Here is a 20,251-nt window from a genome sequence, read left to right on the forward strand (position 1 = left end):
TAATGTGTATGTAGAGAAGACAAAGAAATTCCTCATGATAGTCAAATGGCTAGCGCAGGATCTTTTGCATTTTCAACGCAGCCAATTATTTTGATTGTTGCTCACACTTTCAATTACCAGCTTGCCATTAAAAAAAAATCCCAGCAAGATTTTGTGTCCTCATAAACATCCCATAGTGAACGTTACACATTTTTGGAAGTAATTCCAACTCTAAATGGTTTACTGTTTCCCAGAAGAAATCTTAATGCCTCGTAGTTAAATCTAAAATATACTAAATCAGTCTGAAATTGCTTTTTGGATGTGTGGATAATTCAACCCTAAGTGATGTTTTGGATAGTAAATTCTGCTTTAATATCGGTTTAAGCGTCAAAAGGTCTTTTAACGTCCCAAACGGAGCTTTGAGACACAATTTATATTGACTACAATGAAGTGAAAAGAGACATCCTGTAATCGTTTTAACGATATATACTGTAGAGTTTGGAGAGCTTCTGCTGATTTACCACTTAACTGTATGTACGTTCATCGGATAATTCCTGAGACGGAGTTAAAAAGGTGATCGATACTTTTGTACTTTTATGCAAATTAGCTATGACAGGACTAAGCATTAAATCTAAAAAGAGCATTCAGGACTTTTATTCAGAACATCTGCTCGTTCCTCAATTTTGCATCGATTCGACAGCGTTTCATATTCAGAAGTAGAAACAATAGAAGCGACAGTTCTATATTCATATCCTCGGTTCTAGTACAAAGTACTCGGTTCTCTGTTCTTATTGTTAAAAGGTTTTTTGGTAACAGAAGTTTTGTCAGTCGTGGCGCAAGACGAATAGTAGGTTCGTATTAAAGTCATAATATGTTTAATACGGAGTCTCCTGTAACACAAAGCCGTAACTTTACAATGTCAGGCCACGGAATAGCTTCAGGATGAAGGACTTGTGTCTTATCAATAAATAAATAAACAGCTGCTGAAATACAGGATGTAGCTTCTTTATGACTGCAGTAAATGTAACAATAAATGGATAAAAGTATTATTTTTGGTCAGTCAGATTTAAAGAGAATAAAACACCAGACTGGATACATGTGTAAAGCTGTGTCATATAGATATATTATTATATTAGATTTTTAGTTAAATCCATCCACAAATGCATTTTTTTGACTTTTTTCCTCACATCGTTGAAGTCTTCCATGAGATTGGATTGGATACGGTTTCCTGAGCGACTTTAAAGAGCTACTGATAGACAGGTTGTGGCGTTGGAACAGAGGAAGTCACTTCTCAGTCCTTTTTTTTTCCCCCACAGACAAACTTCTCCTCAGCTTGTGTGTGCGATCCTGTTTGCCATTTCACTGTGATCGATTGTTTTAATAACGCACGCGACTCAGAGCTCATCCAGCTGAGTCACGAAGAAACACAATCAGTCATCGCTCTTAGCGTCTTTGTAGCACAGCCGGCAGTCTCGCTAACTCTAATGCTGATGTAGCAGGTACCTTTCGTTGTAAAAAACTTCGTTAGGGTGCATCGTTCGTCTAACCTTCCTGTGCTTCAGAGCAAGTTAGGGAAAGCGCTCTGGATCTCACAGGAGTCAGTGACGTCACCTTAAGTCATCCAAAAAAAAAAAACACATAATAGATGAAATAAAACATTGTACATGATGGTCAATGTCACTCACCTTTAAAAATAAAATTAATTGTAGTAACTTTTGGTTTAACAGTAAGAGTTAATGGGGAAAAAAATCTCTGAAGTTTCTGGGAGATGGGAATGTAATAACAGGATGTCCTCAGGGGGAGATATGTGTGATGTCCTTGACTTTCCAGTTCTGGTGAGAAAAGTGATTTGAGCGCTGCTGCTTTTTTCCTCTTCTACTAATGACGCCCTGTGGGAAACACAACACACTTCTCTGCCATTTATTAACACCGATCTCAGTCACTGGTTCATCCGGTGATTGGTCATTTGAGACATCCTGACTGTGAACCTGCTCTACGTAACCATTTGCCATGGACGTTACTGCTTTACTGCTGGATCAGATGCACATTAGTGGGTGTAAAATGTCTTCCTTTCGTTTTTTATTCCTCACCATCGTTCAATTTTCTAACATCTGACACCTCAGGGAGCAGCATAACACACTTGTATTTTAAAAACATTTGCCCCACCCCATTCCCAAAGAAGGACCCCACCCACCTCTACTACCCCTCGTACAGTCTCTTTAAGTCTCTTGTTTTATTTGTTTGAAATGTACGACCTCGATTCCAGTCAAAGCAAAATGGAGAATATTTTGAGTTTTGTCTGGGAGAAAAAAAAACAACTTGGAGAAAAGGCACTTGTTCAGCCGATAAAAAGAGAGAACAACAAAGTGCCAAATCTACCACTGTACAAATACAATAACTTTAACAGTGACAACGATTAGAAAATGATCAATCTTGCAGTTTACACAGACAAGAGATAGAGAGAGAGATGGTTGAGATATAGAGAGATGGGGTTTGAAAGAGAGAGATGGAGAGATATATAGATTGTGAGATAGAGGGGGAGAGATAAAGAGCTAAAGACAGATGGATATAGGGTGAGAGGTGGATAGAAAGAAAGAGATAGAGAGAGATGGAGATCTAGAGAACTAGAACGAGGGAGAGAGCGATAGTTAAAGTCATATAGAGAGATAGAAAGAGAGAGATAGAGATATAGATTGATAGCGATAGAAAGAGAGGGATTGGTTGATATAGAGAGAAATAGATATGGAGAGGTAGCTGGAGGGATAGGGAGAACTGAAGACAGATATAGAGAGATAGATAGATAGATGAAGAGATGTAAAGAGATAGGGATAGAAATTAAGAGATAGAGATAGATCGACATATACGTTGATGTAGGTGTTAAACAGAGAGACAGAGAGAGATGGAAGACAGAGAGATAGATAAAGGGTGATGGGTATACAAAGTGAAAGATATTGAGATATATATAAAGGGAGAGAGATAAATAAAGATAAAGAGATACAGGTATAAAAAGAGATAAAGAGATATAAAAAGAGAAATAGAGATAAACAGATAGGGAGAGTTAGAGTAGGACACAGAGAGGTAGGTAGGTAAATGGATAGATGGATGGATGGATGGATGGATGGATGGATGGATGGATGAGCTTTTATATTTATTGTTATCCGTAACATCTATTTCCTACATCACTTTAAATCTCAGACATCGGAAGTCTAGTAGTAGAGACATATTCTCCTTCTTCCTGTACCTCAGGAAGCACTTTTAATGAGCTGATTATCTTCTGTTAGGGGTAGAGAAAAGCCTCTCATTTCTAGAGCAGGGCTTAGGGTTGGGGTGAAGCTGTGCACCAGAGGGAAGGACAGCTAGATTTAAGAGTGAGGGATAAAACAAGTCTTGACATTTCCTAAGAAGGAGGCGAACATTAAAAAAGACATTAAAAAGAAAGTGGACCTAGCATAGATCCTTGAGGTACGCCATTTATCAGCTGATGTGATGTGACTTGTCTTTGCACCCTGCAGCCAGAGACGTCTCTGTAGTAGACAGTGCCGGAGACAAGTGGCGAAATGTATTTGGAGAGCATGAAGTTCTGCTTTCAGCTCATTTCATGTGAGTTCCTGCACTTTGTTTATACGTCTAGACCGCAGTGCTCATGCGCCATATCCTCGTTTGCAGTAACGTGTGCTCTGTAGGTGAGAGTACGTGTTCCTAGTTGCCATGAAATGAAGAACTAGTCTGTGGCAGTATTGCTCAGCTCCGTGAGGTTTTGTGTCTGTGTGTGTGTGTTTTTAATTTCCTGAATGTGTGTGTTCCCAGGAGGCTGTAACTTAAAGAAGCAGTCGAGTCAAGCTCTGCAGCACTGCGCTGAGCTGCTGGGGTTGGATGAAGAGGATCTGCGAGTCAGTCTCACCTCCAGAGTGATGCTCACAACAGCAGGAGGCGCTAAAGACACTTCTATCAAGTGAGACCAACTCGCATCTCTTTCTCTTACACACACACACACACACACACACACGCAAATGGAGCTCTAAGAAGCATTTCTCTGAATTGCCTCTTAACGCCTATTCACTGCCATTTACGTGGATGTGAGGAATCTTCCTGTTTTAAAATGTTGTACACGCTCATCTCAGAAATGCCTTGAATTTTCTTTTTTTTTTTCTTTTTTTTTTTAAGAAATGTTATGCTTTTTTTGTGCATGTCGGTTTTCACACCCGTGGTCCGAATCTGAACACGATTTAGAAGCCACACAACTTACGGAAGGAGTCTCCAGTGTCAGTGCTTCAGTTTTCTTAGTAACGTGAAGAAAAAAGACGGTTACTGTTTATCACCGCTGTAATGGTGGAAATTTACTGGTGGAAATAAGGGTTGCTTGACTATTCTGGAACTAATAACGTAACTAAAAACAAAAATCAGGAATGAAATAATAAAATGTTCAGCTATGTTTTTCTTCCTTATTTAAAACCAACTCGTTCTACCACTTTTTCTATACCTGCCCTGCAGTTTCATGTGGTTTAATTTCAGGTATACTGGTACCGTTTTCGTAGTGTGGGTTTTTTCTTAAGCTGTTCCACTTGGAATTCGTCTCAAACCTGCGGTGAACATCCAAGAAGCAGCGAATGGCATTTGTCACTGCGGCTGCCGTTACAGACGTCTGCCTCATAAACCTCGTAGCCGCACGCTCGTTGACCTTTTTGCGAATGCTGCACCGTTTGATAAGACAAGAAAGGATGAGGAAGAGCTAGCGGAAAGCTTTACACACACACACACACACGCGCGCGCGCGCGCACACACACAGGCGCACACACTCACACACACACACAGTTATTGGGGTTATGGGGATTTTTAGTGTCTGCATAGAGCTAGAAAAAGACTAATCACAAAATCTTGACTCTCTTCTTCCTTCTCTATTCTGTCATCTCTCTCTCTCTCTCTCTCTCTCTCTCTCTCTCTCTCTCTCTGGTTTATGGTTCGTTTTGTTATAGACAATAAAATCACTGACATTACGGTATTTTGCTGTGTCACATTAACAAATGTTTATTTTATCTCCAGCACTAACATTAATTAATGTTTGAGAACGATTTGATTTTTATCCATTTATAGTTGCGTATTTAATGTTGTACATCTTCCACAAAACCATAAAGTTAGTTTTATTGTCAATTACATTATCAAAATATGTATTTAAAAGAAGGATCATTGTCTGAGTCTACGCTTGTGAGTTAACACTCAGGATCACGCTAGTGTTTGAAATGATCTTTAAAAGTTATCTTGGAGACCTAAGAATTTAAGTGTCTCCGTCTGAGCAGACAAATATATTGTAGGGCACCCTATGGAATCAGACACGGAAAGAGGAAAGCAGAGACGGGAATTAGGTGAAAGTCTCAGTATTGAACGTTTATTAGAACAACCTGGTAGTGTGAAAAAGGGGGAGTGGAGGAGACGGTGCAGTTTCAAAAAAGAAAGGCAAAGCTGCGGGCGTCTACAAAGCATAGGAGGAGAGTTGGAGTTCGACCCAGGAGTGTGGCTTAGGCTCAGTAGGCAAGCGGCGTGTCTGGTGAATCTGTGGGGAAAAATAAGGGCAGCAAAGACAGCACATTAATAATTCCATCCTACTCAGTCTTACCTCCCTCTAGCTGCTGAGCCTGGCTCTCACGTGTGTCTCTGATGCCCCCTTTCCACCAGAAAGAACCGGATGCTGGTACAGAGTTCGTGCTGCTGCTGCTTTGAAGTTGGTTCCACCAGAGAGTCTTACATCACTGTATACAATGTTACTCAGCAACGTTAGCGCAGCAACGACAAACACAAACATAACATCAACAATGGCGGATGTTGCTTTACTGTTAATGCTCATGGATTTGTGAACCTACATTGGCATCCAAACTCGTCAAATCCTACTTTAAAATGATTTAAAAATTCTCTTTTGTCGGTCACAGTTACCCCGCCCCCAGCCCCTCTTAAGGTTCTTAAGTCTAGACCAGCAAGGTTTTAGGTGCTACTCAAGAAGCAGTTTTCCTGGTTTAGAGCCGGTGCTTTGGGTGTCGAAAAAGAAATAAACTCATTTTAAATTTGGCTCTGAATCAGCACTCAAACTGTCTTGGTGGAAAAGGGGCACTAGCCAGAGGGTGAATGCCACATAGGCGCTCCTGATTGGTTTCAAGCTTTTGGCGGGAATTCAGCCGCCTCTCCTTGCACTCTGCACGAACGGCGCTGTCTGTGGTGCTGAAGCTTTTTGGCGCGCTGTCAGCGGCGCTGTCCTTGGTGCTGAACCGCTGCCTTTTCCGGTTTTAGCCTTGTGGCGGCGAGGAGCGGTATTTTGGCTGCGTCACAATATAAACAAATAATAATTTAAAAAATAAAGTTATAGTTGTTTATTAGCAGTAACAGTCACACTGTGGTGTCTGCAGTGTTTTTTCTCTTCCGGGTTGCCAGATTGGTCTAGTTAAAAAAAAAACAAAGCCAAGATCTTTATATCTATTAATTATATTTATTATATGTACAGTTTATAAATATAATTTTTCAGTTTTCAGTTTTTTTAAAGACTGGAACCTCGGGCTCCTGTCGTTTGTTTTGAAATGTGCAGCTTAATGTGTTGTGTGAAGGGTTTGAGCTCCAACTGATCCTCATCTCTCCTCACTGAATCACGTCTCTCTGCTGTTATCAATCCTCCCACACGGGCCTCTGCTTCCTTCCTGTAGTCCTTCTCTTGTCAAGGTTTTATCTCTTCATTTATTGTGGTGACGTTTGTGTGTGCGTATATACACGTGTGTGCGTAATTGTACATGTGTGTTTGTGTATGTGTGGGTGAATGTGTGTGCCCTTTGTGTGTGTGTGTGTGTGTTTGTTTTTTTGTGTGGTCGCATACACATGTTGAGGGTCGGTGCTTAGCTGAGCCTCTGTTTTGTGTGTGTGTGTGTGTGTGTGTGTGTGTGTACATGAGCAGGGTTGGTGCTTAGTTGAGCCTTTATTTTGTGTGTGTGTATACACACGTGGGACAGTGTGTGTGTGAGGGTGTGTGTCTGTGTGTGTGTACACAAGTGTGTGTTTAGTTGAGCCTCTGTTTTGTGTGTGTGTATACACTTGAGAGAGTGTGTGAGAGTGTGAGTGTGTGAGTGTGTGTATACACATGTGGGACAGAGTGTCTTTAGCTGAACCTCTGTTTTGTGTGTTTGTGTGTGTGCATGCGCATGTGTGTGTGAGAGTTGAAGTGAAGGAGAAAGATGAATGGACACTCAGTGAGCGAGATTCCTCCTCATTTGTCATGAAGGCAGGAGCTCAGGCACCGATGCACAAGACCACTTGTTAGCCATAACGTCTTTATCAACGTTGTGTATTGCACAATGAGTTGTTTACAGCTTAACAGAGTTTTTTTTTTAAATTTTCATGTGAATTGTAATATAATTTAACATAAAATAAAATAATGATATTTATAATGTATATAAAACAACCTTTGGTTTATGTAGTTTTTCGCCTTCTTTATCTTTTGTATCAGATACTGAGAGTTAAAAGATGTTAACAACTTCATCAATATTGAATATACACTAATGAAGGTTCTGTGCAGGGAATATTATTTATTTTACATATGTTTAATTCAATATGAATTCAATTTGTCAAATTAATAAAATGAATTATGATGAGAAACGTATAGACCAAGTGGACCGAGATCTGCTCGACTAGGATATAAATCTGCAAAGCAAACAATTTTAGAATTTGTGTTTTAAATTATAACCATGGGGGGCATAGTGGCTTAGTGGTTAGCACGTTCGCCTCACACCTCCAGGGTTGGGGGTTCGATTCCCACCTCCGCCTTGTGTGTGTGGAGTTTGCATGTTCTCCCCGTGCCTCGGGGGTTTCCTCCGGGTACTCAGGTTTCCTCCCCCGGTCCAAAGACATGCATGGTAGGTTGATTGGCATCTCTGGAAAATTGTCCGTAGTGTGTGATTGCGTGAGTGAATGAGAGTGTGTGTGTGTGCCCTGCGATGGGTTGGCACTCCGTCCAGGGTGTATCCTGCCTTGATGCCCGATGACACCTGAGATAGGCACAGGCTCCCCGTGACCCGAGGTAGTTCGGGTAAGCGGTAGAAAATGAGTGAGTGAGAGAAATTATAACCATGTTGTGGGCTTAATTGAAGTGAATTCTTTTGACTGAAGAGAAATAGGAAAAAAACAAATAATTGTAATAAATCAGTAATAAAAAAAAAAAGGAAAAGAAAATTGACACACAATCCTAATTGCAGCTAATTTTATCTTTTTTCCTCACGGACATTAACACCAAATACAGCAAACTCTTCAATATTCTGAGAACCTTATAAACATTACATAAGTTTTTATGAAAATTAAACTTCATTTTCTTTGAACTGAAACCTGAAACTCTAAAACATGATTCTTTCACAGAGATGTCCTTTACTACATTGTTATTTAAAGATCATTTCTTTAGTGTGTGTGTGTGTAAGTGTGCACGCAAGAGAGAGAGAGAGTGTGTGTGTGCGAGAGAGAGTGAGTGTGTGTGTCAGTGTGTGTGTGCGTGTGCACAAGAATGTGTGTGTGTGTGTGTGTGTGCAAGAAAGAGACAAGAGTGTGTGTGTGAGTGTGTGTGTATGTGTGTGTGTCTGTTTATGTATTTGTGTGTGTGTGTGCACGCAAGTGAGTGTGTGTGTGTGTGTGAGAGAGAGAGAGAGTGTGTATTCATATGTGTGAGAGAGAGTGTGTGCGTGTGAGAGAGTGCGTGTGAGTGTGTGTGTGTGTGTGAGAGAGAGAGAGAGAGTGTGCATTCATGTGTGTGAGAGAGAGTGTGTGCGTGTGAGAGAGTGCGTGTGAGTGTGTGTGTGTGTGAGAGAGAGAGAGAGTGTTTGTTATTTTTCTGAGTGACAGTGAAGAGGAATTATGAGAGTGAGATGTGCAGAGTTTCAGGAAGACAATATGCTTTTAGAACTGGAGAGTTTTACTCTCTCTCTCTCTCTCTCTCTCTCTCTCTATCTCCCCCCTCACTCTCCCCCCCTCTCTTTTCCCTTCTGCAGTTCATACTCTGCTTTCTGAAGTTCTACTTCTTAATTCACTTACTGACCTCTTTCCCTTCCTCCATCTGTCTATTTCTTTCCTTTGCCCTGGGAAGACTTTCAGGATTGTGAATAAAACATGACCACCTATTGGTTGAAGAAGCCGATAGTGTGTGTGTGTGTGTGTGTGTGTGTGTGTGTGTGTGTTAAAGCCAGAACAGTTTTCCCTGAGATGTTACAGGGTTTTTTCACACTCAGGTGTTTTTATTTCCCTGTACGGACGATTATATCTGCACCGGAGACTGAAAAGTCGGCAAACAGCGAATTTGTATCGTTAACTTCAAGAAGTAATAAAAAAACAGAGCCTGAGACAAATGGAAGGACTGTGTACGGTTGCTGTAGCATGAGCAAATACAGGAACGACGTTCCACAGTTTTAAGTGTAACTCTAAAGAGATTAAATGTATGATGTATGTCGTAGAAATTATACATATATATAATTTTTTATTTTATTTTTATATATGTATTTTTTTGACGTTTTTGTTTCTCTGTCTTTCCCCTCAGGGTTCCTCTAAAAGTGGAACAGGCGAATAACGCACGTGATGCTTTAGCGAAGGCCGTTTACAGCCGTCTCTTCGATCACGTGGTCACCAGAGTCAATCAATGCTTCCCCTTTGACTCCTCGGCTAATTTCATCGGCGTGCTGGACATTGCTGGCTTCGGTGAGTGCGTGTGTGAGAGAGTGCGTGTGTGAGTGAGAGAGTGTGTGTGTTTGTGTGAGAGTGTGTGTGTGTGTTTGTGTGAGAGTGTGTGTGTGTGTGTGAGAGAGAGAGAGTGTGTGTGTGTGTGTGTGTGTGTGAGAGAGAGTGTGTGTGAGAGGGAGAGCGCTTGTCAGTGTGTGTGAGTGCGTGTGTGTGTTCACTCTTGCAGGGCGCACATTTTTCAGGCTCTAAGAGATAATGGGTGCAGTTGTCTGTATAGAGCTTTTGAAATAGCTGCAATAGTGTGTGCGCGTTTGTGTGTGTGTGTGTGTGTGTGTGTGTGTGTGTGTGTGTATACTTGTGGTCATTTCCTCACCATGACTCAAATTGAGACAGAAAAATAGTCTTGCTGTGTGACACACTTTACATTCATGAGACACGCACCAGCCTCAGAACCTTCTCCTCTTTCATTCTCTCTTTCTCCTCCTTCTTTCTCTCCTTCTCTGACCTCTTCATATATTGTTTGTTGTTTTTCTCATGTAACTTCATGCGACTCACTTCATGCAACTTTTCCTTTTCCTCCCTTCTCACATTATTCTCTCTCTCTTTCTCTCTCTCTCTCTTTCTGTGTTTCTCAGAATATTTTGAGCACAACAGTTTTGAGCAGTTCTGCATCAACTACTGTAATGAGAAGCTGCAGCAGTTCTTCAATGAGCGCATCCTCAAAGAGGTAAGTGGACAGCACACTTCCTCCCTCCATCCCTCCATCTCCTCTTGCCCTGTAATTGAGATTTACCTTTCCTTAAAATCTCTTCAAGTGCTGTTCCTGGATCAGTCTTTATATTCAGTACATTGTTAAATGTCACTAGATGTGAAAGTTACAGCTGATCCTGGATCAGTGTTTTTTATACTTTAATAAAATATCAATTCTGTCTGTATGATATTAGGATGCAGCTGAGTGGAGACTGATTTTAGGTGCTGTCTACATGTGTCATGTATCACTGAACACAGTCAAGAATGTGCTAGGACTAGAACTTAAACCGTTTCGTCTTACTAACCAATGAAAGTGACATCAGCAGGTTGCACTATGGGAAAAAGGCAAGCTGACGAAGGCTGTGTGATGCTCTGAGCTGTGTGATGCTCTGAGCTGTGTGATGCTCTGAGCTGTGTGATGTTCTGGACTGTGTGATGTTCTGAGCTGTGTGATGCTCTGAGCTGTGTGATGCTCTGAGCTGTGTGATGTTCTGGACTGTGTGATGTTCTGAGCTGTGTGATGTTCTGAGCTGTGTGATGCTCTGAGCTGTGTGATGCTCTGAGCTGTGTGATGTTCTGAGCTGTGTGATGCTCTGGACTGTGTGATTCTCTGGACTGTGTGATGTTCTGAGCTGTGTGATGCTCTGAGCTGTGTGATGCTCTGAGCTGTGTGATGTTCTGGACTGTGTGATGCTCTGGACTGTGTGATTCTCTGGACTGTGTGATGCTCTGGACTGTGTGATGCTCTGAGCTGTGTGATGCTCTGAGCTGTGTGATGTTCTGGACTGTGTGATGCTCTGGACTGTGTGATGCTCTGGACTGTGTGATGCTCTGAGCTGTGTGATGCTCTGAGCTGTGTGATGCTCTGAGCTGTGTGATGTTCTGAGCTGTGTGATGTTCTGGACTGTGTGATGCTCTGAGCTGTGTGATGCTCTGGGCTGTGTGATGCTCTGAGCTGTGTGATGTTCTGGACTGTGTGATGCTCTGGACTGTGTGATGCTCTGAGCTGTGTGATGTTCTGAGCTGTGTGATGCTCTGAGCTGTGTGATGCTCTGAGCTGTGTGATGCTCTGAGCTGTGTGATGCTCTGAGCTGTGTGATGTTCTGAGCTGTGTGATGTTCTGGACTGTGTGATGCTCTGGGCTGTGTGATCCTCTGGACTGTGTGATGCTCTGAGTTGTGTGATGTTCTGAGCTGTGTGATGTTCTGAGCTGTGTGATGTTCTGAGCTGTGTGATGCTCTGGACTGTGTGATGTTCTGGACTGCGTGATGTTCTGAGCTGTGTGATGTTCTGAGCTGTGTGATGCTCTGGACTGTGTGATGTTCTGGACTGCGTGATGTTCTGAGCTGTGTGATGCTCTGGGCTGTGTGATCCTCTGGACTGTGTGATGCTCTGAGTTGTGTGATGTTCTGAGCTGTGTGATGTTCTGAGCTGTGTGATGTTCTGGACTGTGTGATGTTCTGGACTGCGTGATGTTCTGAGCTGTGTGATGCTCTGGACTGCGTGATGTTCTGAGCTGTGTGATGTTCTGGACTGTGTGATGCTCTGAGCTGTGTGATGTTCTGAGCTGTGTGATGCTCTGAGCTGTGTGATGTTCTGAGCTGTGTGATGCTCTGGACTGCGTGATGTTCTGAGCTGTGTGATGCTCTGGACTGTGTGATGTTCCCCTGGTAAACCCCAATTCTGGAATTCATGTGGATGTATCTTTGACATCTACCTAAACATTGCTGTAGACCAATTTTATGACAACAGTATTATCTTATTCCAGTGTCCTCCTTCAGCAGGATAATGCTCTCTGCCACACCACAAACACTTTTCAATAACAGTTTGAATAGACCTACACTATGTTTGTCAGGTGGTTTTAATATTATGGTTGATTTTTATATATGATGGATTTTTAATAACCTGAACCTAGATCAGTTCTTTTTATCAGTTTACCGAATAAAGTTCAGTGACCTTTAGACCTACTTTTAGTCCATTCCTTCCCAGCAACAAGCTTTTCACAAGTTCACAGGATTGCGTAACGCACTCAGAGGAAAGTGCTATCTGAAATCTTACACACACACACACACTTATAGGTGTGTCTCTGATTGGCAGAGAGAGAGAGAGAGAGAGAGAGAGCGAGAGAAAGAAAACACAAATAACTTTGTGGCCTTGTCAAACATCGACTGCGATCTCAAGATAAGAGTGAACTTTTCTTTTTTCTGACTCGACTTAATGTAATTTTTAAACAATATGATTGATGGCTGATTCAGATGATAAAGCATGTGTGTAATTTGCCCAAATCAAGATGTCACATTTTGAGACCTCATCACTCACATGTTCCTGTCAGCGTTACATGACAGGCGCAGTACTTATTAACCATAACAAGATGGCTTGTGGCAGTTTTTATTACAAATTTGTTATGAGTCATGATAGATGAAGCTGCTATATTACTGAAAAAAATATTGTATTGATTGTACAGACAGAGAGTAGCTAGATCTTAGATCAGCTGTTGGCTGTTGGCGGTAGTAGCTGATTCTAGATCAGTTTTTGAGTATAATGAGATGCAAAATGTGATTGTACAGTCCTGAAAAGCTGATTCTAGATCACATTTTTTTGTCTTATGTAATGAATATGACTGTGTGGTCTTGAAGCAGCTGGTCCTGGATCAGTTTTATGGAGTCTTAAAATTTTATGGCATTTGGCAGGCACCCATCTACAGAGCCAATTAGATTACATCTCTTTTTTTTTTATACAACTGAGCAAATGAGAGTTAAGGGCCTTGCTCAAGGACCCAGCAGTGGCAGCTTGGTGGACCTGGGATTCAAACTGACAACCTTCTGATTGGTAATCAGTTTTGGAGTCTAAATAACATAAGTATAACTATATATGATTGTACTGAAGCTGATTCTAGGTCAGTTTTTTGGAGTTTAATGTAATAATTATTACTGTATGATCCTAAGGAGCTGATTCTAGGTCAGTTATTTGAAGACTAATGTAACAAATATGTTGTATGGTCCTGAAGCAGCTGATTCTAGATCCATTTTTTTGGAGTCTAATGTAATAAATCGTCGCTGTCAGGCGGAATCCTCGTATCTCCAAAACCGTTATTTTTCAGGAAATTAAAAAAACGCCGTACCTTATCTGCAGTGCACAGGGTTTAGTCCGCGTTGCAGTGGATTGTCTTGTGCTAAATTCCTGTCCTCAGACGAGCACCAGAACTATCGGGGGTCAAGATTTTTTTTTTCTTTGAGCCCAGTGTAGATCAGTTTTTTTTTGGAGTATACCCAATTGTTCGTGACTGTGTGTTCATGAAGCATCTGATTCTAGATCAGTTTTTTTGAAGTATACTATATTGAACATGACTGTCTGTTCATGAAGCATCTGATTCTAGATCAGTTTTTGGAGTCTAATGTAACAAATATGTACTGCATGGTAGCTGAAGCAGCTGATCCTAGATCAAATCAACCGATAATCTTTTTTTAGACTCAATAGGTTGTGTAGTATGAATAGATTGACACAAAGCGTGCACTCCTATTCGGTCTGATGAATATTCGACCCCTCATGCTCGACATCACATCGACGTCTGACATCACACTCGGGTGATTTCTTTTTTCCGTTAACGTACGAGCCATTGGATTCTCCCCTGAATGTTTTACGCATCATTAATCCTAATCAGATTGTTTGTAACTTTTGACTGGAAAGACTTGGTGTGGACAGGAATTTTGATTGGAATTCAGTCAATATTTTATGCAGGACAATAGTAAAGATTGTTTCCGGGCACCGTGGATTTGTCTATAGATCCCCAGACACAGAATGAAGAAAGCACTGACCTTATGCTTATGTAGAGAAATAATGTGTAATTATGGATTTCTGACGTGTGTTTAATGTATTTGGTTTCTAGGAGCAGGAGCTGTATCAGAAAGAGGGGCTGGGTGTGAATGAAGTGAAATATGTTGACAATCAAGACTGTATAGGTAAGTGTACACACACACACACACACACACACACAGAGGACTGACACGGATTCTGATTGTTGTGCGTTTGAGTTGTGAATGAAAAACATTAAATCTGCCAGTTTGTTTACGTGTGAGTGTGTGTGTGAGTGAGAGAGTGTGAGTGAGAGTGTGTGTGAGTAGAATGTGTGTGTGTGTGATTAGAATGTGTGTGTGAGTGTGTGTGTGAGGTGAATGTGTGTGTGAGTTGAGTGTGTGTGTGTGTGTGTGTGTGAGAGAGAGAATGTGTGAGAGTGTGTGTGAGAGTGTGTGTGTTTATTTTTATTTATCTTTCCTGTGCTGCAGTGTAGGTAGGTTCCTGTCTAACCCCGAAGCTCTGGTATCAGTATTACAGCTGAAATAAATGTTTAGAAGAGACCGAACAAATAAATACTACACACACTACACACACTACTCACACTACACACACTACACACACTACACACACTAGTCAATGAGGAACACAGCATTACATATTAATGATGTATTAATATTGATGTGTCTGGTTTTAGAAATGAAGTGTGTGAAAGGGCAGAGGAGAGAAAATGATGCTGGAAACAAGAAATAAAAAGTGTGTGTGTGTGTGTGTGTGTGTGTGTGTTTGTGTGTGTGTGTCTGACCTCTGCTCTTAACGTTATTACTTTACTCCAGCCACCAGAGCTCTTCTCTACTGATGTCATTCTGAATACAGGGCTGAGGGCTGATGGGAAATTTCCTTTTCTACCATGTTTGACAATTGAATTCAGAGTCTGTCTGTCTGTCTGTCTGTTTGTCTGTTTGTTTATTTATCTAAATCTCTGTCTGTCTGTCTGTCTGTCTGTCTGTCTGTCTGTCTGTTGGTCTATTTATCTAAATCTCTGTCTGTCCTGTCTGTCTGTCTGTCTGTCTATGTCTACCTGTTCATCTATCTAAATCGCAGTCTTTCTGTCTGTCTGTCTGTCAGTCTGAATAAAATATTTCTAACATCTTGCCTGATTTTGTTTTCTGAAAAGATGCAGAATTTGGCATCAGATTCATCGCACCAGTAGTGTGGTGTTGATGATGTGGGATTGTGTCACCAGACTTGTTCTGCTGGTGCTGTAATGTTTTCCTTGCACTCATCAGGCTTTTTCATAGCAGTCGAGCAGCTGTTACTTCTATCTATCTCTTTTCTATCCTTCTGCCTTTCTCACTCGTCAGAGCATTTTACTGTTGTTTATTTACTTTGGCTATTTGTGGGACATTTTCGGGGGCAGATTGCAGTTGCCTTTGCTTTGTTTCTTCATGTTGTATTATTTTTCAACAGGTTTCTGGCTTCTGTCTTTGAACAAACTTTTGCCACATTTTTGCCTTTCGACTGAAAATACTGTTGAATCTTTTAAAAAGCAAGCCCTCGTATTGACTTCTGAGGTGTTTGCAGCATTTGACACATAAGAAGAAGCTTGAACGGTTCCTTCTCCATATTTATTTATTTATTTTATTTGTATTTTCTTTTCAATTTTCTTTTCAGCTTGTCGCGGCTTTTTCGGTCGTCTGAAATTCTCGCAATTTTTTCAAGAACGAGGGTTTTTATATATATGTAGGTAGCTCGGTTTCTGTCAAAATTTTACGCTGTTGTTGTCAGTGTTGGGCAGTAACGCGTTACTAGTAATGTTTACTAGTTAGTAGTTTGACAGTAACTAATACTCTAACGCGTTACCTTTTAAATAAAGTAACTCTGTTACCGTTACCATATGGTGCGTTTGTCTGTTACTTTTTTACATTAATTCATTTTATTTGAAGTGTAGCCTACAGTCTAACCTGTTTACAGCAGCGACGCATTGTAGGATTGGTGGATGCCAACCTGTAAACACGAAGACGCCACACTGTGGGCGTGTTTCTGTTTATTCATGTATGTGCGGCAGTAATGGCGAGTCAAGGCGAGAGCAAGACGAGTTTCTCAAAGTGGAAATATGCTCATTATTTCTTTAAATAAGTAACTAAAAAGTTACTTTTAACAGTAACGCGTTACTTTTTGGTGTAAGTAATCAACAAAGTAATTGACTTTTTGAACAAAGTAACTAGTAACTGTAACTAGTTACTATTTCGTATTAACTAGCACAACACTGGTCGTCGTGATTGTTGTCATGGGCAATGCCTCAAATCTAAAACTCCGCCTTTACTTTTTCAAAGTATTTACTAAAGCTAATGTAATTAAATCTGATCAAATCTTTAACTCTGGTACATAAAATACAGATTTTAGCAGTTTTAAAAGCTACATGACAAAAATACAATTCAAACACTGACTCTAATATCGATTAGTTATAGAACTTTAACGATTCTATTCATTCATTCATTTATTTTAAAATGAAACACATCAGTAAATTAAATCTGTCACTCGTAATTTTTAAATAAAATATTTGGCAAATAAACAAATGTAAAATGAGGAGGCTGTGACTTAGACCCCATTTTGGAGGACTTTGATTTAGAGTGCATGTGACAGGTATTTTATATATTGTTATACAAACAATATTTGTGTGTTTTAGACCTGATAGAGTCCAAACTTGTGGGCATCTTGGACATTTTGGATGAAGAAAACCGTCTACCTCAGCCAAGCGATCAGCACTTTACAGAAACCATCCACAGCAAGCACAAAAACCACTTCCGCTTATGTGTGAGCATTATGTACACACACGCACGCACACACACACATACACACACTGATAGGAACACCTGCACCCTCAATCATTCATGCAGTATTATAATCATAATTGAGCAGACTGCTCTGAGCCGACAGGACGTCTGTAGTAACACATAATCACTGAACAATGAATTATGAACCGCGGTGAGCAGAAAAGCAGCTCAGAACACAAAACATATCAAACCTTGAATAGCATAAGCTACAATATGATGAGCTACAATATGATGAGCTACAATATGATGAGCTACAATATGATGAGCTACATTAGGATGAGCTACAATATGATGAGCTACAATATGATGAGCTACAATAGAATGAGCTACAATAGAATGAGCTACAATATGATAAGCTACAATATGATAAGCTACAATATGATGAGCTACAATATGAAGAGCTACAATATGATGAGCTACAATAGAATGAGCTACAATAGAATGAGCTACAATAGAATGAGCTACAATATGATAAGCTACAATATGATAAGCTACAATATGATAAGCTACAATATGATGAGCTACAATATGAAGAGCTACAATATGATGAGCTACAATAGAATGAGCTACAATAGAATGAGCTACAATATGATGAGCTACATTATGAAGAGCTACATTAGGATGAGCTACAATATAATGAGCTACAATAGAATGAGCTACAATATGATGAGCTACATTATGAAGAGCTACATTAGGATGAGCTACAATATAATGAGCTACAATAGAATGAGCTACAATATGATAAGCTACAATATGATGAGCTACAATATGATGAGCTACATTAGGATGAGCTACATTAGGATGAGCTACAATATGATGAGCTACAATAGAATGAGCTACAATATGATAAGCTACAATATAATGAGCTACAATATGATGAGCTACAATATGAAGAGCTACAATATGATGAGCTACAATAGAATGAGCTACAATAGAATGAGCTACAATAGAATGAGCTACAATATGATGAGCTACATTATGAAGAGCTACATTAGGATGAGCTACAATATAATGAGCTACAATAGAATGAGCTACAATATGATAAGCTACAATATAATGAGCTACAATATAATGAGCTACAATAGAACGAGCTACAATATAATGAGCTACATTAGGATGAGCTACAATAGAACGAGCTACAATATAATGAGCTACATTAGGATGAGCTACATTAGGATGAGCTACAATAGAATGAGCTACAATAGAATGAGCTACAATAGAATGAGCTACATTAGGATGAGCTACTTCCATACGTATATGCAGTTATAGCTTTAGGGACAAATGTGTCTTATTGGATGTCTAATGGACATTGAAATATCAGCATATCTCGCCTTGCATTTGTACATGTAAGTGTAAACGAATTCGTAGCTGTACCTGTGGATGACTGTGCTGTGATTTTAAAATGCTAATACATGTCTGTACTCTCAGGTTCCCAGGAAATCGAAGCTTACAGTGCACAGGAACGTGAGGGATGATGAAGGGTTCATCATCAGACACTTTGCAGGAGCTGTGTGTTATGAGACGGTACATACACACACACACACACACACACCCACACACACATTATATAAGTAAAAAAGACATGACCGTGCTTGCAGTTCCAGGTTTTTTTATACATCATTTTTATCCATTTTATGTTAAGGATCCTATGTTAGCAGTGAAAAGCTTTTATTTCTTTCTCTTTAAACGTAATTTGACTCGACTTGTTGCTCATGATAAACTCGCCGTCCCATTACAAATCACCCACCCTGGAGACTCCTTTAAAAAAATCCAGCCGATATATCCTAATGTCTCTGTGCATAAGCTGCTCGTACATTAACATACTAATTAACGGACGGTGGGATTAACGCTTGACGGCCACTTTATTAGGAATGTCTGCAAGTTCATCCGATCATGTAGCGATCAAGAACATCAGGTTAAAAACCTCAGACCTCAAATAACCATCTCAAAGCTCACAAACGTTGAGGAGACGACCACATACGGCGTACAGTACGGGTGTTCCTTATAAAGTGGTGTTTTTTTTTTATATTTTCAAATATTTTATATTCCTTCCAGGGATTCTTCTTAGTTTTCGGCTGAACTAATGAGAAAAAGCACCGAATAATGTTTTTGATATTGTTTTGGGAGTTCAAAGAAACTAATGATTTTTTTTTTCTCACAAACCGGCTTTCGGGTGACACGTTTATTTCTTCCTGTCTCAGCGCAAGTTTGTGGAGAAGAACAACGACGCCCTGCACATGTCCTTGGCGAGCCTCATTAGCGAGTCAAAGGACCGGTTCATACGTGAGCTCTTCGAGAACAGCTCCAAAGATGTGAAGCAGAAAGCGGGAAAGCTCAGCTTCATCAGCGTGGGCAACAAATTCAAGGTTAGCTCGAGAACAAGAAAAACAAACACTCATTTATACATGAATACGTGTTTTTGTTTACGCAATTAAGACGATGAACCAGGTATTGATGCGTCATAGCGCTTGTTAAATATGAGGGATAACATTACAAAATTACAGTTAAGTTCATTATATTTACAAATTAAAAGGAATCAGAAAATCCTTGGATTCTATGGAAATGTTAACTGCTTTTGTGTTTATATTTTTATCTCAGCTTCATGGTTATATAGCAGAAATGATCCAGTAATATAATATTGCAACCTAACGTAATGGGAGAAAAAAAACAACGTATAGAAATAGAAAATAATGCATCTCCAAATTCTAACAAAATGAATGAATAATATTTGGGGAAATATTCTCAGAATTAGTTAATAACTTTTTTGTGCTTTATTGTCTTTCTTAAAGTAAAGTAAAGGTATAGAATATATAGAGAGAGTTATTATAGAGTTTATACTCACTTTACTACTTATAGAGTTCATAGTGTAATCAAAGCTGTGCAGCCTCAACTTTGCTGATGTGCACACGCCCATCCACTAGTGTGTGTGTGTGTGTGGGTGTGGGTGTGTGTGTGTGATCTTCTGAGTATATGAGCACACTCAAACTCTGCAGAGTTCAGAGTAGACGACTAACCCAAAATACCAAGCTAACAGCAGTTTATCGGAACTGGGATCTCACGGGATGCAGCGTGAAATGTCAGGCAGGAGAGAGAGACTTTTTATGTTGGTGCGAGAGGTCAGATATGAAGCTGGCAGGACAAAGAAGGACCACATTCAATAACATGAACCTGCAGCATAGATTTGCAATGTGACATACATGTGGAATCTG

At 40.2% G+C, this 20,251-nt stretch overlaps 1 protein-coding gene across 3 annotated transcripts in view; it reads left to right on the forward strand.

Moving 5' to 3' along the window:
- myo6a (myosin VIa) overlaps positions 1-20,251 on the forward strand; it is a 90,458-nt gene that overhangs the window by 36,585 nt on the left and 33,622 nt on the right. For all 3 annotated transcript variants that reach the window (XM_060882616.1, XM_060882618.1, XM_060882617.1), the window contains exons 12-18: positions 3,787-3,931; positions 9,524-9,681; positions 10,299-10,390; positions 14,300-14,372; positions 16,895-17,022; positions 18,471-18,566; positions 19,244-19,408. In XM_060882616.1, coding sequence (XP_060738599.1) covers positions 3,787-3,931; positions 9,524-9,681; positions 10,299-10,390; positions 14,300-14,372; positions 16,895-17,022; positions 18,471-18,566; positions 19,244-19,408 — 857 coding nt within the window. The remainder of the gene's footprint in view (positions 1-3,786; positions 3,932-9,523; positions 9,682-10,298; positions 10,391-14,299; positions 14,373-16,894; positions 17,023-18,470; positions 18,567-19,243; positions 19,409-20,251) is intronic.

The sequence above is a fragment of the Tachysurus vachellii genome, chromosome 12, assembly GCF_030014155.1.
Source record: "Tachysurus vachellii isolate PV-2020 chromosome 12, HZAU_Pvac_v1, whole genome shotgun sequence".
Taxonomy (NCBI): domain Eukaryota; kingdom Metazoa; phylum Chordata; class Actinopteri; order Siluriformes; family Bagridae; genus Tachysurus; species Tachysurus vachellii.